This window comes from Apteryx rowi, unplaced genomic scaffold, assembly GCF_003343035.1.
Source record: "Apteryx rowi isolate R43461 unplaced genomic scaffold, aptRow1 scaffold_406, whole genome shotgun sequence".
Taxonomy (NCBI): Eukaryota; Metazoa; Chordata; class Aves; order Apterygiformes; family Apterygidae; genus Apteryx; species Apteryx rowi.
In genome coordinates, this window is record NW_020450588.1 from 103,666 (window position 1) to 124,845 (window position 21,180).

At 39.8% G+C, this 21,180-nt stretch overlaps 1 protein-coding gene across 6 annotated transcripts in view; it reads left to right on the forward strand.

Annotated features, from left to right (window-relative positions):
- STAG1 (stromal antigen 1) overlaps positions 1–21,180 on the forward strand; it is a 154,353-nt gene that overhangs the window by 20,467 nt on the left and 112,706 nt on the right. For all 6 annotated transcript variants that reach the window (XM_026075538.1, XM_026075542.1, XM_026075541.1 and 3 more), the window contains one exon: positions 10,909–11,005. In XM_026075538.1, coding sequence (XP_025931323.1) covers positions 10,909–11,005 — 97 coding nt within the window. The remainder of the gene's footprint in view (positions 1–10,908; positions 11,006–21,180) is intronic.

Here is a 21,180-nt window from a genome sequence, read left to right on the forward strand (position 1 = left end):
CGGGCTTGCTGCTGCTACGTTTCATTAGTCCTTTTAGACTATGAGTAGGGCTTTCTTATGCACGTTTTCTCCCCCCCCTTTTTTTAGGCAAATATAATACTCCTGCTTTTTGTCATTTGTGTCTTTTTCTCGAAAGTTTTTATGGATGCAGCTACATGCACTCCAAGGTGGAACAGGCTACGTGGCCGTGGACGGTTTAGCTTAAGTCTTCCTGGGCGCTTCTGCATTGATCTCTGATCGTGGCATTAAGCCAGCAGGGAAGCGAAGACCATGTGATGATCTCAAATTTTGTTTAGGCCTCAATCTGAAAATTTCTTACGAGCAGGTTATGGCCGATCAGCTGTAATGAAGCGTGTACTTCTGTGGTGGTCAAACGAGCAGAGAAGCGTTGTCCGTTGTTGTGTGCAGCCGAGGTTTGTGCCTCCTCCAGAATATCAGGGAGAATAATCAGTAGTCAAGAAAGGTATTTGATATCGAAAGATGAATGGATCGATGCCTAGATTACTCTATAATGTTAAGTGCATTGCCAGTTATCCTTAATTGATTTGTTAGCAGTTCGCTACAGATTAGCTGCTGAGTTTTGAACCAGCTGACCTCTCCGCTTATGCTCAGCTAATAGAAGATATTGGTGTTGAGTAGATGTGGCTCAGAGTAAATATGGCTCCACTGTATGCTAAAAAGCGTTTTAGGATATGTATCCATAGAGAGCTTTCTGGTATGTTGAAAGGGAATTTTTCGTTGTGCTACCAGATCTTCTCTGTCTCTCCAGAAATCAAGAATATACGTGATTCCTCCCCTTTCTTGTCTGCCCACCTCGACGTGCAGGGATCTGAGTGTTTTGAGGTCCCCTGTCCATTTGAGTAAAGCTGTGTTTGTAGCACTGCTTCTCCTGTCATGAAAGGGAATTTTCTTTGTTTCTTATATTTTAGTTCCTCCCAGATTGTTTCCTCTTTGCACCTCCTGGACTCAGCTTGGCAATCTATGACTCTCACAATGCTACACCGGCTAGAAAGTTAGCGTATCAGAGCAGGAACATCATGAGACCTCTTTTTTTTTTATTTTCAGTTGTCTATCTGAAAGGATTTAAAAACCTGTCAGTAATATTAATTTAAAAATATTTCTGAAATGTTAATAATGATTTTTAAGATTTTTAATGTTTGTCCACCTGTCTTTGTTGCAAATGGTGCAGTTCAAAATTAGTGCATACCAAAATAAAGGGTATTCATCCCTTGTAATTACATGTTTCATCTGCTGGAAATAATACAAAGGAGGTGAATGAAACAGTCTGGCCGCTTTCTGCAATGCTTTTTATGTTCTCTAGTCTCTCTAGCATCTTACCAAATGATTGCCAGTTGCTTTTATCATAATGTATCAGATTTAGATGCCTAGTCATCAACATGTGTATCTGTTTGAAAGCATTTTTTGACTGAAGTTCCCTGTACCTCCAGTATCTTTTTTCTTTTTTTTTAATCACTGAGGTTTGATGACCTGTGCAAAAAGTGCAAGATAGTCTGATCTTGCAAAAAGGTATTGCTGATATGGCTTTACACATCCTCTGAATATCGCATATCCTATATTGTTTAAACATTTTTTTGGATTTTCATAGCATTTAGAGCAGAAATAGACCATTATGGTCTTGTGTACTACCTGCCTGCATAACTCAGGCCACAGAATTGCACTCATTTCTATGTTAAGCCCACAGCTGCTTCTACAACACCCACTTTCATATAATAGTAATAGTAGTAATCACTTTGAGCTGATTAGAAGTTAGGGTAGATCAACTGTAGCAACCGAAGAGGCTGAATCCAAGTTGTGGATCTCATCCTCCCCGCTCAGGTCTCATGGCAGAAGCTGCTCCCTGCACTGGTGGTGGCAGCTACCTGTCCAYGCTTGGCCGTTGCAGCCAGGAGGTGGGCCTGGCCATGGAGAAGGCCTCTGGTGCCCTCCCCGAGAGCAAGGCTGCTCTTCGGGGACGACTTCTGCTGGGGAACGAAGCCGATAGCAGTAGGGCGAGCCCCAGGGATCTCACAACTTTCACTTTGGTTTATACCACATTCAGCTTGGATTAGTCTCTGCTTCACTTGCTTCTTTCAACCCCCTGGAATTTTATCACAAAGTTATTTTAATCAGATAATTATTGTTCAATATAGATAATCCCTCCGTTCCTTTGTCCTTTCAGTGGTTCTAATTAAGAAAAATTGTTATATGCCTGCTTTAATCTGGCATAAACTGAGGCTGCTGTTGAAAAGATTGGTCCCAGCTTCTCCCACAGCTACAGCTGGTGTTTTTGACACTTTTCTTGTGTGTTTTGTAGTCACACCAAGAAGCAGATTTAATTAAAACCTGACACTTTGACAGATTTTTTTTCAGCTGGATCAGCTCCCTGATTCAGTTCACCTCTGGCAGCAGCTCATACTTATTCTTGATTAAATGACTGTATAACCATGGCCATATCTGCCTTATTTAGGAGTGTATTTTACATGTATGCCGTGCTCCTTGAGCTTAAAAAGCTAAGAGCAGCTCTAACTGGATCATGCCGAAGGTCCGGTATGCTGTCTCTGAGAGGGGTGGGTAAGAAAGAGCATACGAAGGTGAGATGTGTTTTGGGAACTCTCCCTGCCCCGACTGTTTGCAGGTCGGGGAGCCGCGGGGTGAATGTGGTTTCTGGGTTTTCAGTAGCCCTAACGGAGCTCTCGGCCCTCAATTTCTCTGTTCTCCCCAGTGGAGTTCTCTTCTCTTGCTGGTGTCTCTGCATCTGCCTCCCCAATTTCTCGGAGTAAAGGTCTTTGTCAAAGACTAACCATGCACAAACATATGCTGCCAAGTATTATCCCTATTTTTTGTGTTACAGGCGTGTTTTAGTTTAATTGTCCTTTGTTGTATTTTAACAGTGCAGCGTTCCCCGCTCTGAAAGATGGGTAATGATTTGGGGTTTCACCAAAGTAAACTGGCTCAGAAACTCCTCGCGAGTTCAAGTAGGCGTTCTCTAAAGTTTACAGTAGAAAATAACTGCAGCTGTTTTTGTCATTTGAATTAATTCTGCAGTCTCATCCTGCTTTGCTTTTGGTTATATGCTGCTAGCTTTAAAAAAAACAAATATGGTGCGTGCTTTCATGCTTGTAATACTAGTAACAATTTAGCTACCAGACAAAACATCAATTAATCAAAGAGGTATCCTTTAATAGCAAATTAATTATTCCACAGTCATCACACACCACCGCTTTTTCCTTGGGATGCAGGCTGGTAGGATCCTCATAGGCTGCAGGGTGATTTTTCCCTGTCCAGGTGGACTCGTATGGCAGCAGTGCATTATGCGAAGATGTTACATGTGAACACACACCATATAGTTAAAGCCAGACAAGTCTTTTGCCCTCCAGAACGTCATTGTTTTTTGAAGTATCTGGGGTGATCTGTGAACTCTTTGCAGATTGTGCTCGCAAAAGAACTTGGATCTGCCTTGGAATGAAGTGGTGGTGGGTCTCTCCTACTGCGATAACTTGATTCTGTTTCGATACTACTCTGAAGACTTTCCAGTCTCATGCACAATGTGTATAAGTAGTTTTAATAGCTCCAAACCTTTTTATGCACATGATGGGCCAAGATTTAAGAGACACAGCCCCTCGGAAATTGTGTAATATGTAAATTGTGAGAAATCGGCACCTGTGCACCTTCTGTGTCCTTGTAGRAAACGTGCTTGGCATGAGGCTGGTGTACGATCTGCCAGTCGTTTTTGAGGGCTCAGGTGAGGGTAGCGCAGCTCTGCCGTGGCAAGAGGGTTTGTCCCCAGTAGTTCCTGTCATTTTAATCCATTTGCAAGAATAATTTTTCGAGTACCTTTTTGCAGGTAAGAGTAATGCCTTTTAAATGATGCCATTCTGATACTCTGGTAACAGTTGAGAACTAAACATCTTTAGCTTCCAGTATTTTTCTCCTCCCAAATGGTTCCATACAATGTGTTACACTGATTTCCCCACATAATGATATTTACTGCCCATTCCACTGCATATAACTACGTATTTACATGCAATGCCAGACACAGATATCCCTACACAGAGTGTATAGATCCTATAGCTTTATTGGGAATAAATGTTTTTAGGATTTTATTCCTTCCCTCTCTCCGCTTCAGGAAAGAAAAAAAAGTTATATAGGTAGAAACTGTGCAAAGCAGACTTTCCCATTTTTGCTTGTGAGAAAAAACACAAGAAACAGGTACTGTTTCATTAAAGTAAGATAAAAACAGAATCACTTTGGTGTTTCGGAAAATGCTGGCTAGGTGTTAGCAAAGGGTGAACTATTTCAAAATCTAAAATGACCGTCTTTGCAGTAAAAAGGATAAATTGCAGCTTTTCAATCTACAGTTCTTTTTCATTAACTTTATATTAGTTTTTTCACTGGGTGTATATTATATTTCTTGTCTGCAATTTGGAACGCAGCCAAACAGTCATCGTGAAGTGCAATCTTCAGTTGTGCATCCTCCTACGTGTTAGGAACTACCTTCTCCCCAGGAACTGTCTGTAAAATTACTTCGTTCTTCACAAAATTTGACCTTAAAAGACTTCTAGTCATTTTTTTCAAAAACTGCATGGATTCACTTGGAAAACTTAGAGTATTGCACATCTCTTGCTACTTTCATTTCTTTCCCTATGCTTTTATTTTCACTGTGCTCCTAAGTCCTTGTCACAGTCTGTTAAAGCATGCTTTCTAGCTTTCATCTTCTCTTCAGGCTGCTCTTTTATACAGATAATTGAAGCTTTTAATTTCACTGTGCCTTTTTTTGTTTCAATAAGTTTCAAATTTCATTTGAGTAATTTTGCTTTTTGGCAGCAGACATCAGTATAAGCTGTACTACCTTTTTTTTGTATTTTTCTTTTTCCCACTTTTAATTTAAACACATCCTAGAGTCATTTTTTATTCTGTCATATTCACTGTAAATGAAGCATGTCCATGATCAGCTGTATGAAATGGCAAATTACTTAAATGTTATTTGTCCTTGATTTGCCTTGGTTTACAATTGACTCAGATCTTATACTTGAACAAACACTTAGAATGTGGTGTCGTTTGATTGCACTTTGTGTTAGCATCACTACTGCCAAATTATTACTTAATTTAAATTGTGAAATAGGCTTATTGAAATCAACTTTCATTAACATCTAGTGGGGCTGTGCTAATTTACACGAGTTGGTGAGGTATCATCTGCAGTTAGTCCCTCTGGTTCCTCCAGCACTTAATGCTCCTAAGTGTAGTAATGTTCTTGCACCGAAGAAATATGAAGTGGATTCATAGCTGAAAAGCCTCCAGGAGGTAATAAGATAACTAGTTTCATTATTTCRTTCATTGAATCAGACTTTTGCTTTTACTGGCAACCCAAGCTGTTATTTCTCTTCAATGCTATAAAATGTTCCTATTTATTTTTTAGCAGACTTGGAGATGCAAAGGTCAATATATCTGCAGAGTCTACGTGATTGATTTCAAGTTGTTTGCTCAGACCATGGATCCACTCTGTTACTTGCTTAACTTCCTTTAAGGCTCTTATTTCTATAGGTGGCCTATTTGGCATATTAGATTCTGCCTTCAAACTATCCTGCACGGTGGTTCTTAAAGCAGGGTCACCGTAGAGCTACTTTGTGAGATTCTCTTGGAAGCTGCTATAAGTTTTTGAAGATCCTTGTACTGATTACATATTTGTGCTATACATTGTCTGCCGTTTGCAGAAGATGCTGATTTTTCACTCAGTTCTCATAAAAGTAGAATCACAAGCACTTACAGATTTTTTTTAATTATTATTATTWTTTTTTTAAGATCCTCAAGTTGCATTTCAGTAGCATGAACTTCTATGGACTTGACATGCTGAACCAGAGATACGGCGCACATAAATGTGTGTGTGTATAGATATACATATATATACATATACACACACATACATATCTATATATTTTTTTTTTTCTGAGAGTGCTAAGTGAAAGGGGATCATGTGGGAGTTAATTGGCGTAATCGTCAGATTTTATCACTATAACTGAGCTAAATAATTTTTGATTTGCTTAAAGTTTAGTTACAATACCCCTTGCCTCACTCTAGTTTGGTAAGGAAGATGACAAGTTAAAGAGTTTTTCTTGCAGTTTCTCTTTTGTTGTACTTCATAACCTCAGTGTCAGGGGAGCCCTTTCACTGTGCATGTGCATTGAATTTGGTGACTCCCCAAAGCATGGACTTCCTGCACCTGGGCAAAATACAGCGCGTGCACAGTCGACCTCATGGGGCAGAGGAGGAACGCTTCCCAGGAATGCTGAATTTATCGCCTGTCATGCACAGCATGTAAGTGCATATTTCCATATGCTAAATCTATGCTCTCTACTGCATCTGAAGGTGAAAACATCTGGCAGCAGATGAGCACCACAGCAGTGATTCATGCCATCTAGTCCTGGTTGCCATCTTTCATAGGTTTCTTTTTTGGAAGTAGACAACAAGTTTCTCGACTGGATGAGTAGCTCTGATGGATGCAGCCCGCTGGCATCTACCGCATTTCCAAAGAGCTCTCCGGTCCTTCCCTCCTCCTGTTGCCCAAATGCGCCTTCACCATGATATCAGTACTGCGTTTTGGACATCGGAGAGGGAAGGAGCCAGGTAGGGCAGGATGCGTCCGCGCAAGCTGGGGACCAAATGTCGGTTGTTGCCGTGAGGATTATTAATGTAATTTGTTGCTTGCTCTCTGCTTATGTTTGAGAAGCTCTTGAAAAGAGGGTGAGGGGAAGGAAGCTGCAAACAACACAGAATCATCCTGGAGAGCCTTGCAGGGCTGCTCTAATAGACTGTGTATCATTGGTTAGAAATCCTTGTCTTTTATAGGAGTCTTTCTCTTCATGCATGTTTTTGCGAAATAATTCCTTTTCTGGCAGTGATTGCTTGTTGCACCATTTGCTAYGCTATTGCCTGTTGTGTGATTTTTTTTTTTTCCCCTCAAATTTGTCCCTTTTCTGTTTTTTTGGACTACTGCTACTTTTTCTTGGTTCAGTTGATATTTGTCTCTATTTTAGGTCTAATGTGTATCTTTTTTTTTCCTTCACCCTAATGTTTTCAGTTTTTATAGCTCTTTTCTGTTACATCAAAAGTCAACAGTTTGATTAAGTTCCAACTGTTGTAGCATATGTAGTCTGGCTTCATTATCTCCTGTTGCCTAAAAACTGTAATCTCTCTAGAAGATTTACCAACAAGCATGCCAAACGCGCATGAGGGGCTCGACGGTGTGGAGCGGTTACATGCTGAGCTGTGCGTGTTAGTTTGATTTTCATACTTTGAAAATACCTCTCTCATTTGTAGGGATTGGTAGATACAATTTGTGTGATTAGGGACAGACGCATGCAGGTTAGGGTGTCTGTGTGTGAGCTTGTCACCTCGGGCTCCCCAGATGGTCAGTGGAGATCTAGTTAGTGTAATTACTAGAGTTTTTAAGTAGTAGTCATCTCATCTTACAGCGGATGCCTGTTCTGGTCAGATGAATTACACTGTCAGCTCCACTGAATATATTGACTATATTGAGTATACAGGCAGCGACGGGCATGAGTGATGAGTTGGGCTATACATCTAAAGTTAGGTGAGAGGGATCCTATCCAAAAATTTTTCTGGAGCATTCGAAGTTTTAGTTTTAACTTCCTGTAAATCCTGTGCTAGCCCCAGATGATGTAGGAGGTAGTCTTCATCTGCTGTCCTCGTTCAGCATCTTCCCTCTGATTCTGCTGGTTTCTTGATCTGCTCCTGCTGTTAAAGAAACCACATTTCCTCAGGTCTTGTGATCAGGTGCTTGTCTTCATTTTTCTGTGAATTGTATCATATGGTTCTGGATTGAAAAAACAAGTGCTATACTAGATAGGCTGAAGTGGACCCTTATTGCCCAAGGACCTAGCATGTCCTTCACAGCTTCTTTTTATAAAAGGAGACCAAAAAAAAAAAATCAGAAGGTAGATCAGCTGAGTTGGTCAGTATTCATGCTGCTTTGTCCATCTAGGAAGATTCTTACTTGGAGAAGTCAGCAAAAAAGCTGGAAACTTTCTTTGCCAGATAATGTCCCCTCCCTCCTGCCCTCGAGCTGTAAAGCATTGCCCCTTCAGTTATTTTAGGATGATTCCAAAAATGAGTGCTTAAAGGGGGAAAGTAATAATAAAAAAATCTAATTGTGGACATTGGCGGGATCTAATCTTTTCGTATGGCAAAACTGGTTTGAGAGATTCCTGCTGCTGTGCTTCAGGTTTCCATGTCTTTGCTCCTGTTGATGCTACAGTTTTGGGGCAGTATTCCAAAAATCAAATAATTGTTCTTTTTTAAAAAAAAGATCTTCCTCCAAATCTCCTCCAAATCTCCTCCATCCTTTTTATTTTTGTAACGCAGATGGGTTCATTGGCATATGAAGGAACAGTTGCACTGGTGCAGCTGAAGAAGCAGTATACTGTAACGAGGGAACAGGCACAAGACTTGGGGACAAGAATCTTGTAGGGCAGCCTGGCTTCTGCAGGGAATGTTGTACGTGAAACTTGACTGCGGACAGTGCACAGGGATAGACTGTGAACTAGCTATTAGCACTCAGAGAAAAACATCTGAGGTTTTCCAGGCTCAAAAAAGAATGTAGTAGACTTCAGAAAAYGTTAAGAGACGTGACGAGAATGAGCAAAGGTAAAGATAGGGAAGCATTTCTGTGCAAGCCACAGAGATACAGAGTAGTGTCCTGCAGCCTGCAAAGAGGCAACCAGTGGAGAATGTGATGGACACATGGAGAAGGTAAATAGGGATTGAGGTTCATTTTCTCCTCTACCATAAGAATTAGTTGGCATCAAATACAACTAGCACTTGGCAAGTTTGAAGCATAACAGTTAGTCTTTTTTTGCAGTGCGTAATTAACCTGTGAGACACACTGCTGCAAGGTGGGGTAGATTGTAACATTTTCTGGGTTGAGGCAGGCAAATTCATGAAAGAGAAAGACAGTATGGTCTGTTGAACCCTAACCACATACCCAGAAAGTCCCTGAGCTGCAAATGCCGGGTCTGGGAGAGTAATTGGGAAGCATCAGTACCTGCTGCCCTCTTCTCATGCCCTTCCTTGCCTGAAGGAGCCCTGCGGGGCCAGGTGAGCCTCCAGGCTGACCCAGGGCCACCGCTGCTTTCTTCAGTGGTCAATTAGCCACTGGCAGTGGTATGTTGCTCTGGTATCTACAATCCTATAGGTGTTCAAACAAATACTTTAAGGTGGTAGTATACTAACAGTCTGGTCATTAAGCTTTGTCAGTATTTGGTATAGTAAATATTTTTTACATTTGGCCTTATTTGGTTTTATGCACTGCAGAGAATTCTGCTGAGAAGGATCTATAGGAAAAGGTCTGAACTTGTGATGAAATAACAGAGAAGCATCCTAGACAACTGGTTTTGTGCTGCTGCTGCTTCATGGTTTCTCAACACGTGTGAAGAGTAATTTGAGGCCAAGACTTCCTTTATAATTTATCCTGACAGATGGACTTTGTTGTAAGACTTCTCATACTGTCGCATGCATGTTTGTGCATAGACAAAACCTCCAAAAGCTTAGTGTCGTAGTGATTTAAATGCGTAGAGATTCATGCRGGCTGTTGAATACCATGGTGGTACTGAGAGTCTCATCCTGTCTTGAAAGAGCATGCTGATGCCCAGGGGGATTCAGCCCCGGGCTCCTCGGCTTGTTCCACTGAGGCTGGGGTCCCTAGTACACACACAGTTGTCTTCTTGCTTCCTCCCTTTTCCCATACACTTGCTATGGTTGCGCTGGCAGTCAGAGGAATTTGCCCCGGGATAAACTGGAAGTTGCAGGTGAATTTTTTGGGATGCTGTCCTTACACCCCGCAGTTTAGAAAGAAGCAAAATTACTCTACGAGATGGAGTTGTTTGGATTCGCTCCTTCCTACTCGTTCTTGTTCAGCAAGGTTGAGAAGGTGGTTGAGGGTGGCTTAGGATTCTTTAAAATTAATTTTACCAAAATCCATAGTAAATGTGAACTCTCCAAAATAAGATAATCTATTTGCAAGGTATGCTCGAAAAGCTTAATCAAGCTTCTGTTAATGAATGCTGCCACGTGTCTGGAACAGTAAAGACATTTTTTTTTTCCTCCTCATAAAATAAATAAAACATAGTATTTGGCTTCACTGAATATATATATATATATATATAGTTGATTACCTTCTATGTTTATATATGTGAGGAAGTCTGAATGGAGAGTTTAAATAATACGGTGTTTTAGTGATGTGAAGAGAAGCCACACTTGTCTTCCTTAGCAAGCACAAAGCAGGCTGAAAAAGGACCTCCCCACCCTGTGGCTCACCTTCGTATACTATGATTCAGGTGGCTTATTGACTCGTGGCCACTGTAAGAATGGCCCAACTCTGTATTATTTACAAAATACTCCTTGTGGCAGTCTGTCTTCTTGAGCTATGTACGGTGTTTCTGAATGATTGACGTACTATTTGGACCTGTATAAGTATTGAGATGTTCACTCTGCAATGGAAATTCAGCTCTCATCCCAAAGAGTGTTGCTACCTGTCAGTTTTCTGGGAATATATGTTGGTAATTCTGTAATGAATCGCACTGTTTTTTTTCAACACAATTGTGAAACTGAATAAATACGGCAATTAGAGTTTTGAGCGATTACAATAATTTGCCTTTGAACCTTGGTTTATACCATTATAATAGCAAAATACAATGCATATAATTCTGTTCTCTAACAATATTTGTTCTGTCTCCACCCTGAGAGAAGGTGTATAGATTTCTGAATTTGTACTCGCATATAATTGTGCAAAATAAATTTTCAGTTATAAAATTATATTCTGAAAAGAATAAGTCATTTGCCTTTAATAAAACACTTTTTAAGAGTATCTGATAAGTATTCTTTTTTTCTTGACAGTCTGTGGTGGACGACTGGATTGAATCATATAAACAAGACAGGGACATAGCACTTCTGGATTTAATCAACTTCTTTATCCAGTGTTCAGGATGTCGAGGTACAGAACGTTGGAAACAAGATGTATAGAATAAATCTGACGGTCATACAAATGTGTATTAGTGCAAATGCTGGTAAAGATGTGGGAGGCACATGGATTGGTACTCCTCGTATGCATGGTTTATATAGAAATATTGTCTACATTCTGGAATAATTTTATTTAAAGCTTGTTTGTCAAGGGCCTACCTTCTCTTTTCCTCACTTGCTTGTTATCATCCTAAAGTGTACAAATCCTTGCAAAGATACTCTACTCATCAGCAAAAGGAGACAAAAGATTTACTAATCAAGGTAAGCATATCTTCCCCTTTCTTCCCAATTTTTTTTATTACAAGAAGTAGTAGGTGTAGCTATACCTTAACTTTGCTATTTTTTTCTTTCTCTCTAGGAAAATGAGGTTTTGTAAACTGAAGAGGAGGGAGTCAAGCTTCAGTTGCCTTCAGATTAGTAAGAAAGAAGATTTCTTTTGGATGAAGCACCAATGTTATTTCTTTCTCTCTAATGCTTTATCAAGTCAGCAGCAAGTGGCCAGCCTTTTTTACCCTATTTTAGTAGTCTCTCATTACCATGAATCGGGCAGTCTTTCTAGCATTCTGTTTTAATGAATTTTCCACGTGTCTCTCTTCTGTTTTTTAACTCRGCGTTGAAAATAAAAAAAGAAGACAGAGCTCTACTCTGTCTTTTTTACCCCATACTGAACTATTTATTGTTTTCTGATGCTTCCTCTAATTTGCCCTTGGTAGAATCAAAAATAACTCACAATTCAGAAATGCTTTTCTTCATCTTATAACTGACACGGGAATATACCTTTAGACCATCAAATGATCTAAATAAAAGTTCCTTTTCTTTCTTCTTAAGTATGAGAAGTCCCAAGTTCCGTTAAAAGTGTCAAAGAAAAGGAAATATGAGCCCTAAGCACCTTCAGCAAACCTGTTTTGTAGAATGAGGTAAAAAGCTTCTTTTATGGATGCTAGGAAAGACTGAAGCTGTGGAAGCATTCTGTGCAGGGGCTCGGGCTTAGGGTTTAGATAACCACCTTATTTCAATGTCTGTACTGTTCACACAGGTTCCCTAAAATATTTTTCAGGCTTCTTTGGGCACCTTATGTGAAAGTAGTTTTGTTCTGTTTGCTTTTTTAAGCACTCAACTAAAAGTGTATATAATAAGATCTTCCTTTTAAGAATTTGGGCTGTATTAAACCAAAGGGATCCGTGGTCATATGTTTATATTCTTGTTGATGCAGGTTCTTGGTGGGGGCATGTCATAAATACATCTTTTTCCCTACTGCTCTCCTCTAATTTCTACCTCCTTTCTGCTTGTTAGAGAAAGCAGCACTCTTACAATCTCCGAAGATTCATATTTTTTTAAACCTCTTGTCAATGATTGATGCAGGCTGAATGCCCACTGCCAACCATATGCTGCTGGAGCAATTGCTTCCCAGGAAGGCTTTCCTTTATTGGCAGGGAAGCAGCAGTGCTTCAAGTGGCTGATGTCATTTATTTTTTCCTTATGGTGACTTTCTATCCATTTTCAGTACTCGTACCCACAGGACTATCTCTCCGCTGAGCTTGCTTTAGTGACCTTCTGCTCCCAAACAGCAATGGTAGAAAAGGAATGTAAAAATGGCATTTTCCCCAGCATTCATATTGTATCTCGTGTTGAGTTTTAGCGGTAGGGGTACACTTCTTCTCTTTCCCATTTCCAGGAACATGCCTGTTTTCTAGAAATAGTAAAAACCTTATCAGAAGAGAGTGCACTTCACTGGTAGTCCACTTAGGGTAAAATGCATCAAAATCTATCCTTAGTGAAAATGAGGTATGGAAATCCGGGGATTTTCCATATTTTGTGAGGACAAGACCAAAGTTTCTTTTTCATGGGAAGAATATATGGTCTATTATATGGCAGTTTTCTTTCCCTTAAAAGATGTTCTTGATATTCTTATTTGTTTCCATTTCTGATAAATAACAGTTCCTCATGGCATTATCTTCCTTTAAATTCTTGTTTTCCTTTTGTTCCTCTATCATTGACTTCAAATTCTTCAGCCTTCTTTCACAGTGTTGGAACTAAATGCTTACCACTAATATATATAACTTTGTGATCATTAACTGGGGGGAAGAAGAGAGGGGAGCAACAACTAACTGTGAGGAGGTTCTTTGAGGAGGGAACTTTGAAAGTGACACTAGGTTTAATAAATCTACTGTTTTAGAAGTATTTGATATCTAAAGATATATAAAATGCACTTGGTTTGACATTTCTTTCAAAATTTTTAAACAGGTGAACAGTGCGTGCATGTTTTCCAACCTCAATTAAAAAGCATTTAGGAACCAAACTTAATAGTTTTAGTTTTATTTAGCTGTAGTATTGATCCTAACAAAAATACCTTTCTGTTTAGAGAAACATTGATTTTTATATATTCATCACAATCTCTTGGGCAGCCCATACACTTGAATGAAGCTTTTAGCATCCTCCTGAAAAGTGATCTCTTGTGAATAGGAATCAGCAGGCATGTTATATAAGTTATTAATATTAAAAATTGTAAAATTAATGTATTTTTTCAGGCTAGCTTACAAGATCTGTGAGATTAAAACTGAATAAATATTAACCAAATATTCGAGCATCTGTCTGTCCTTTGTCAACGCTTCTGAATAGCTGTTTAATCAATTACTTTTTTATATAATGTATTCTGATTCATACAGTAATGTCTATTAGAACATGATAGATTTATTTTTAGCATGACTTTGATAAGCTTTCTAGGTTTTCTAAGGATCGTTTGATGAAAACACAAAATTTGTCCTACTGGAGCTGCCAAAAGCATCTCAGTTCAAGAACTGGATTTGCACTGGGATAGATAAAATCACCTTTTACACCATCTTTCCGCTAGCTTGCCTGCTCATTCTGTCCATGTTTTCTATGCTGATTTTAAATACAAGGATGTGAGAATAGTTTCTTGACAAAATTTGCCTTTATCTTGATATGTTTTTTTTTCTAAGAACAGCAGCAAACATCTGTCTGTCCCAGTTTGTCTGTATAGTCCTTCTCCCTGATGTTTTATGGTATTTCTGTGGCCGAAAAATGGTTAACAAGGACTGATAAGTTCCCCRATTTGTTTTTGTTTGCTGCGCTGTTAAAGCGCATTCCTGCTTCTAAGGGCAGGCTCTGGTGCTAGGTGGCACCTCAGAAAGACGACACGCTCGGGCGCCGGCGCTGGAATGATCCTTCTGGGGAAAAGAGCACCTAAATGCTGTTTGCAGCCCCGGAAAAAAGCAAGGCTTGTTCGTTAGTAACAGTTATTTATAGTCCGCTGCGTTCGCAAGCCGTAAAGCAGGTGTTATAATTGCCTCCCTGCTTGCCTGCCAGCGGCTAAAGGGAGGGGGCTGCGTTTTCGCTAACAGGAGCTTTTTGAATTGAGGCCACAGTAAGGCTGGACTGATTTTTCGAGCGGCGGCCGGGCCGAGGAAGCGTCTCCCCGCTGCCGAGCTCCCGCTGCGATCCCGGCGCCCGGTCCGGCCTCGTTAGCGCTGCCTCGCCGCCCGCGTCCTCCTCAGCCCGGGCCCGGGGCACCGCTGCCATGGCAACCAGCGCGGTGCCGGTGCCGGTGCTGGTGCTGGCTCCGGCGACCCCGGCCCGCGGGCCGCGCACGGAGAGCGGCCGCCCCGCGACCGGCCTCGCTGGCTGCTCTCGCCTGCGCTTGCCGGTGCCCGCGGAGGGGCCCCCCCAGGCCGCCCGCCGTGCCTGCTAGGATAAATATTGCGTTTTCCTGCCCGGCGGCCGTTAGCGGTTGGGGCGGTCGCTGAGCTGCGAAGGACAAATCGACTCAGCCAGTTCATGCAAGGAAGAAGCTTTCTTTTGCAGAGCGTAAAGCTCTGCCACACGGTTAAAGAGGGAGAACTACATGAATATTTTAAATATACGGTGAAATTATTCCTGCTCTCCCTCCCGTTCCTCCCCTTTCTTTTCTGATAGGCCAGAAACCCTTCAATTCCTAAGTTTTTTTGAAAGTGGTTTGAGCTCTGCTGCTTTTGCTCTGGATTAGACRGCTTTAAGACACCAATTGCTGAAGAACCAAAACCGGTGAAACTGCCTCGCTGTTAGGTTCGCAGCCTCATCGTGGCTCTTCTCRGGCTCGCCAGGGTCTCCCCGTTGGAGCGGCGCTGCAGTTTGGTTGCCTTGAGGAGGAGCGTTGGTCAAGGAAGCAGGTGGATTTCCCGTGTGTGAGGTTTCTCATGTCCCATTTTCCCCCTCAAAATCGTCCTCTCTTCAGCTCTTGAGCTGTTGCTCTTGTTGGCTGGAATCGCACACGAATGGACAAACTTTGCCAGGGCCACCCGCGCCCCTCGCTCACTGCTGCGGGTTGGCTTGTTTTAATTGCGTACAAGCAGGAAGCCGCGTATGGACTTTTTTTGAGCAATACTCAGAGCAGGGCTTCTTCATGGACTTCTTCCTCGTCAGTCAGGTGCTCAGGGGTTCATCTTCTCATCCAGCTTAAGCCTTGACCACCCAGCTCTTCTTCACATGCTCTCGTAAAATCCTCTGCAAATTCTGCTACAAACTGAATCAACAAGTGTAGGAGTTATGAGCTATGCGTGCTCTGTTTTGCTTTTTATTAATGACCTATCCTCTTAATTAAGGGCAAGCTAACACGTTTCTGTTTTGCCGAAGGAAGCTGAAGGCTAAAAACAGGAAAAAGCACTGTCAAGTGGCTGTTCCATGGGCCGGCAAAAGACCTGAACAAAACAGCCGCCGCCTTTGCTGTCGGATAGGATTTCAGAATGCTAATTAGCCAGGAAATAGTATTATTTACTTTGAATAATGTTTTAACAGTTTAATAACTTTGTAAATAAAGTCATATTTTGGTTTAAAAAATTAGTCTTTTACTAATTAGTTATTTGCACATAATTTTGTTTCATGATAGATGCTATAATATGACTCTACAGATGGATATTATTGAGGATGGAAAGAAGAACACTTGATAAACATAATTCCCTACAAATGGTCCTTTAATAAGGAACTGCAAACTTCTAGTGAGAAATGCTGCTGGCTTTGGCATATGTTAAAAAGCTTTATTTCTGCAGTTTTTCGTGTATTATTAAGAAATCAATATTAGAAACATATTCAGTATTTGGAACGAATTAGAAAATTCATTATTAATTGCATTGGAGCCTACATTTTATTAGGGGTATAAAATATGCGTTCCCACATTTTTCTCAATTTATATGATGTTTTGTATACATAATATACAGAAATACATATCCCCCCCAAACCTATACGAGGCAGTTAAAAACATACTGTTAACCACATTCAAAAATGGAAAAGTAAGATTGAAAGATGGAAATGACTTAATTTTAATTTTAATTTCATGCACGGTGCAGATAAACCAGATCTGAACTTTGTACTTCTTGTTTCTGAGCCTTGAGGGACTTTTTAGAATATGTTTATCTTGAAGCAAAAGCTTATAGAATTCAAAGTGAAAATGAGATGCAAATTATAAACTGGGTTGTGTGGAAGATAAACTAGATTACCACCGATGCATTAAATGTTGCAGCAGTTCAGTTCTGTAAGTGAAGGTAGGTAAGGTTAAAATGTTCATATCAAAAACTTGACAAGTAACATGGTTATGTGAAAACATTTTTTTTGTGTGTGTAAAAAATATACGTATGGAGAATTTTTGTAGTTCTTGAAACTTAAAGCTTTATTTTCATAGGGTGGATGATTTTCAGATCAAAAAAGGTTTTTAATCTTTCTCCCTGTATGCTTCTGAATGATATTTGTACTTTTCTTCTCATGTACTATTTCTTCCTTACAACTTTTTTTCTATTCTTTAGCCTCTTCAAAACTTCTTTGGCTATGGGAAAAATAGTTTCACAGCTCAAGTTTGTTTTTATTGAAGCTTTGCAGCTCTCTGCCTCTTCTGGAGATGGGAAGCTCTGAAAACTAAGCAAAATAATTCAGATCTGAAAGTGAAGGTGTTTTGAAGTAGAAYGTCATGGCTTTATAACCATCTGTGAACCGCTGGCCTGTTTTTCCAAGAGGTGCATCCTACTTTCAGAAAGTAGTGGAAAAAATTGCAGAAATCTCCTGACTGTGCAGTACAGGAGACATGAAAGATGGCCACACTGGTCTGTGGTTCTGAAATCTCTGAGTGCTGAAGTCTGACTTATCAGTCCCAGATTTCACGATATGAACTTGTATCGGGACTAATAGTAATTTTAACCATGCAATTTTTTAATTATTTTCTACCTGAATATATTGAATGATTCGTATAGCCAGTATGGCAGCAGAACAAAGACAAGCTGTTTTAAAATCAGTTATTAATGGATTTATGATGTAAATTAACTTGGACTTTCAAATAATTTAAAATAAATGTATTCAATTAATTTAGAAAAGTTATGATGCTAGAATGTTTTAGGGCAGTCAAATGTACAATGTGTAGGAAGACAAATCACCTTTGAAATTATGGTCTTAAGAGCAAGTTCTGCACTGCAAGTTCTGTATAATATATTCAAATCCCTGCTGGAAATGAAAGTGCTCCTTGTTCCTGCAGAATAAATTCTGCATTCTACTCCTCTGGGCTACTTAGTAAATTCACAGCTAGTAAAATTATTTTTAACACTGCTCATTGGAGATAAATTGTGTAAGGCATTTAAATATTACTACTTATTTTCTGCTTCATTTAATTATGTACATATTGATCTTGAAAACTAGTCACATGGCTACAAAGTTACTATTTGAGAAGCCTCTCTAAAGTCAGTGATGATGCTTTAATGCTACTGCTTTTTTTTTTAAGAGAAGTCCAACAAATACCTCTTGGTGTAAATGATTCAGAATAGTTCCTGTCTTACTAACCAGATTCACATCATTTGGTTTTTATTTTTGGCTTAGCTTGTTTTCTGTATTCTGAATTTGTCACTGGAGGGACACATCTGTACTAAACAGGTAAGAAAAAACACTGGATTGATTTTTTTTGGCAGCACTGCTCTCTAACTTCCTAGCAAATTATGCCCTTATTTGGGTTTATGTCTTTATCTTGGCTCTAGATAGGAACTAACTATAAAAAGTAATCAAATACAAATAGATCTTAGCAGTTTCTTCTTATATTACAAATAGTGAGCCGCCTCATGTCTTTTGTCTTTCTAAAGGTACGAACTCTGCTGAAGGTTGAGTCAGACTGTTTTCAGACTGTTTTCAGGATAGGAATAAAATTCCAAAAATGATTTGGTCTCTAAAGAAACACTATAATGGTGATTCTCTCTCTTTTATGTTAAGGAAACCATAGATTTACTTTATTACGTGTAGTGCTAGCATGCACTTCAGTAATTACTTTTGAAGAGGAAAAGGTGGGGATTATTTAAACAAGTCTACATCCTGATGAAACAGCCTTGATTCTGCACAAAGAAAGTAAAGGAGCAGCTGGGGTGTCAGAAAAGGTACATAAGAAATTGGAAAGAATGAATAGTGGCCTCTTAAAGAAGCAGTTATAATCCTACTTTTATTCCAGTACTGCTAACTTGTATTCCATATTTATATCAGTCTGATCATATTACCTGTCTCCTTTTAACTGGAAGTTATGACGTCTAGTTGCACTGCCAGGGTCAAATCCATTACAGAGAAGACTGGTGTTAATGGCCTTTACCTCCACGATGTCTCTTTTTCTTTATTTACATTCAGCAGGAAGCATAGTGGAAGTTTTCTGGGTACCTTGAGGGGTGCAAAAGGAGTTGTACAACAGTACCACCAAGTCTTTCAGGAGCGGTGAAGAGCTGCCTTGCCAGCACTCCCTGCTTGTATCCTTATCCAAATAGGGAGCTGAGAACCTCTAACAAAACTGAACTCGGTTCTTCTTGGATAAGTATCATGAGCTGAGAAGTGGGCACAGCAATAGAAATGTTTGGCACTTCTTTCAGTTGACCACCGTTGGCTTAAATTTCGCCTTAGAACAAGTGATATTTGTACCCTCCATCAGCAGCGTTTGGTCCTGGGTAATTCAGTTTGCAACTGCCTGATTTCATAAAGGTGAACTCCTAGGAGTTACGACGTTAAAACGCCTTTGACTAATTGGAAAGCTTGTTCCTCAGGAGATGTCTCCTGACTTTCACAGGCATCATCTGCTGTGGAAGCAAACTGCTGCAAAGTCATAGCATCCTCTTTTGAAATATCTTTAAATATAGTGTTCAGATTTACTGCAATCGTTAGCATTTATTCTGTTTATTTCATTATTAGTAAAGTAAGCGTTCGAGATAACTTGTAAGTTGTCGTGACGTAGGAAAGTGTGATCGTGGGAAAAGGGCCTGGAAATACTTTAGAGATGGTTGAGATTGAAAGACTGTTGATTTGTAAATCATATGCTGCAGCTCAAAAAATACAGACTTATTTTAGAGATTCAATTGAGAAACTTTTGGTAAGAGGGACTCGGATTATCCAGTTGCCATCTTGCATAATTCTCAACCAAAAGTTTCTGTATCATAAACTGCCCCCCCCAAGCTAACAAAAAAGACTGATCTACTCATGTAGTAAAAATTGTGGTGGAAGTAGTGTCACAAGTCTCCAAAAAGGGGATCCTGAAATACACTAATGAAGTAAAAATCCCAAACTGATCAAATCACACCCCTGGACTTTGAAACAGTTTAAGAATACAATGATTAAACTGCCAGCAAAAGTGTGTAGTCTTCTTTAAAGACAGTTATTCTTCCAGAGAGAGGACAGACAGGAGTTTTACGTAGGTTTAATTTGCCTCTGGGGGCAGAACTGGGAATAATACTGTAGAGCCAAGTAAGGTAGATAAAAATTACTGAAGAAAATACCTAGAAGAAAATGGAAGATACTACATCTTCTATAAAATAAATAATAATAAAAAAGCCATACTGCTGTAGTGCACTGGTATCTTTTAAACATGAGAACACAGTAATGTGGAAAAGTACTTCTACACAAAACTTATTAAGAAAATTAGAACATATAACGTGAGAAACAATGTACTGTCATGGATTAAAGGCAGAAATGCGCTTGGTCAACTATTAAAAGAAAGGAATAAATTTTCATTTCTGGAGACCAAAGCTGATTAATAAGTACGTCGCATGGTTTACAGGGAAGTGGAAAAACATGCAAATGACTTTAATTATGCTATTGTATAGCGTGGACTTTTCAGAGGGACCTAACAGTGCTGCTAAGTAGCATTTTTTTAATACATTGAGAACTTTAATAGGAGATTATATATATATTTGCTGGTAGAAATAAATACCTTCTTTTTAAACAGCTTAGCTGAACATAGTGTGTGGGCTTGGTGGTGACAGTAAAATTTGAATTGTTGCAGTGACATAAGTGCATGACAAGCTTCTGGTCTGTTGATTCAAACCATTTTTGTCCCACTGTTTTGATTTTCAGCTTATACATTTCAAGGCAGTTTAACTAGCCATTCAAGGTGACTTTTTTGGTCATTGCTGAAGAAGAGGTAGCTGTATGTCAAGAAAAGCTTCCTCTGAGGTTACCAGTTGATTGCTGTTGCCCTGTATTCTCACTGACTGCCTTGTAGAGTGTTGGTTTTTCCTGATGAGGGAGAAAATGCAAAATTTAACAGACCAGATGAGGGCAAATATTTTTGCACAGATCCCCATAAAAACATGAGTCATTTGTTTCAGTTAGAGCTGGGTTTGTCAAGAGTCCCCTTTCTTCTTAAGTCACAAACCCAAAGAAAAGGAGGATTTTGACAACTTGAGCATGTTTGTTCCCACTGAGTGTAAACAGTAGTAAGGGGCTGTGCGTACACCAGCATGTTTTTTAGGGAGCTCCTTTGGTACTGAGGTTATTGCTCACAAGGCTGTTTGGTTTTAATGTTCTCAACCCAAATCCCCAAACAATTCCCTTCAGCCTTTTCTGGCTGCCAAAAACATCATTGAATCCTGTGTCGTCATACCTGTAACTGTAAATGAGCCTCTCTGAAATTGTGACCTTTGTCCATTTTGGGCTCTCAAACTGTCCATGAATTATTAAATGTTATGGACCTGACAACAGTTTTTTGGCCACTCTGGTTGCCAAGTTTCCTTTCTACTCTACCACCAAGTCTCTTGACGAGAATTTCCTGTCTTAAGGTTTTACCTTAAGTTTGGAGCCAGTGGGGGGGTCTCCTTCCTTGTGAAGAGACCTCTGTGGGGAGCGTAACGTGAATCTTTCAGGCCTTTGAAGACAGCT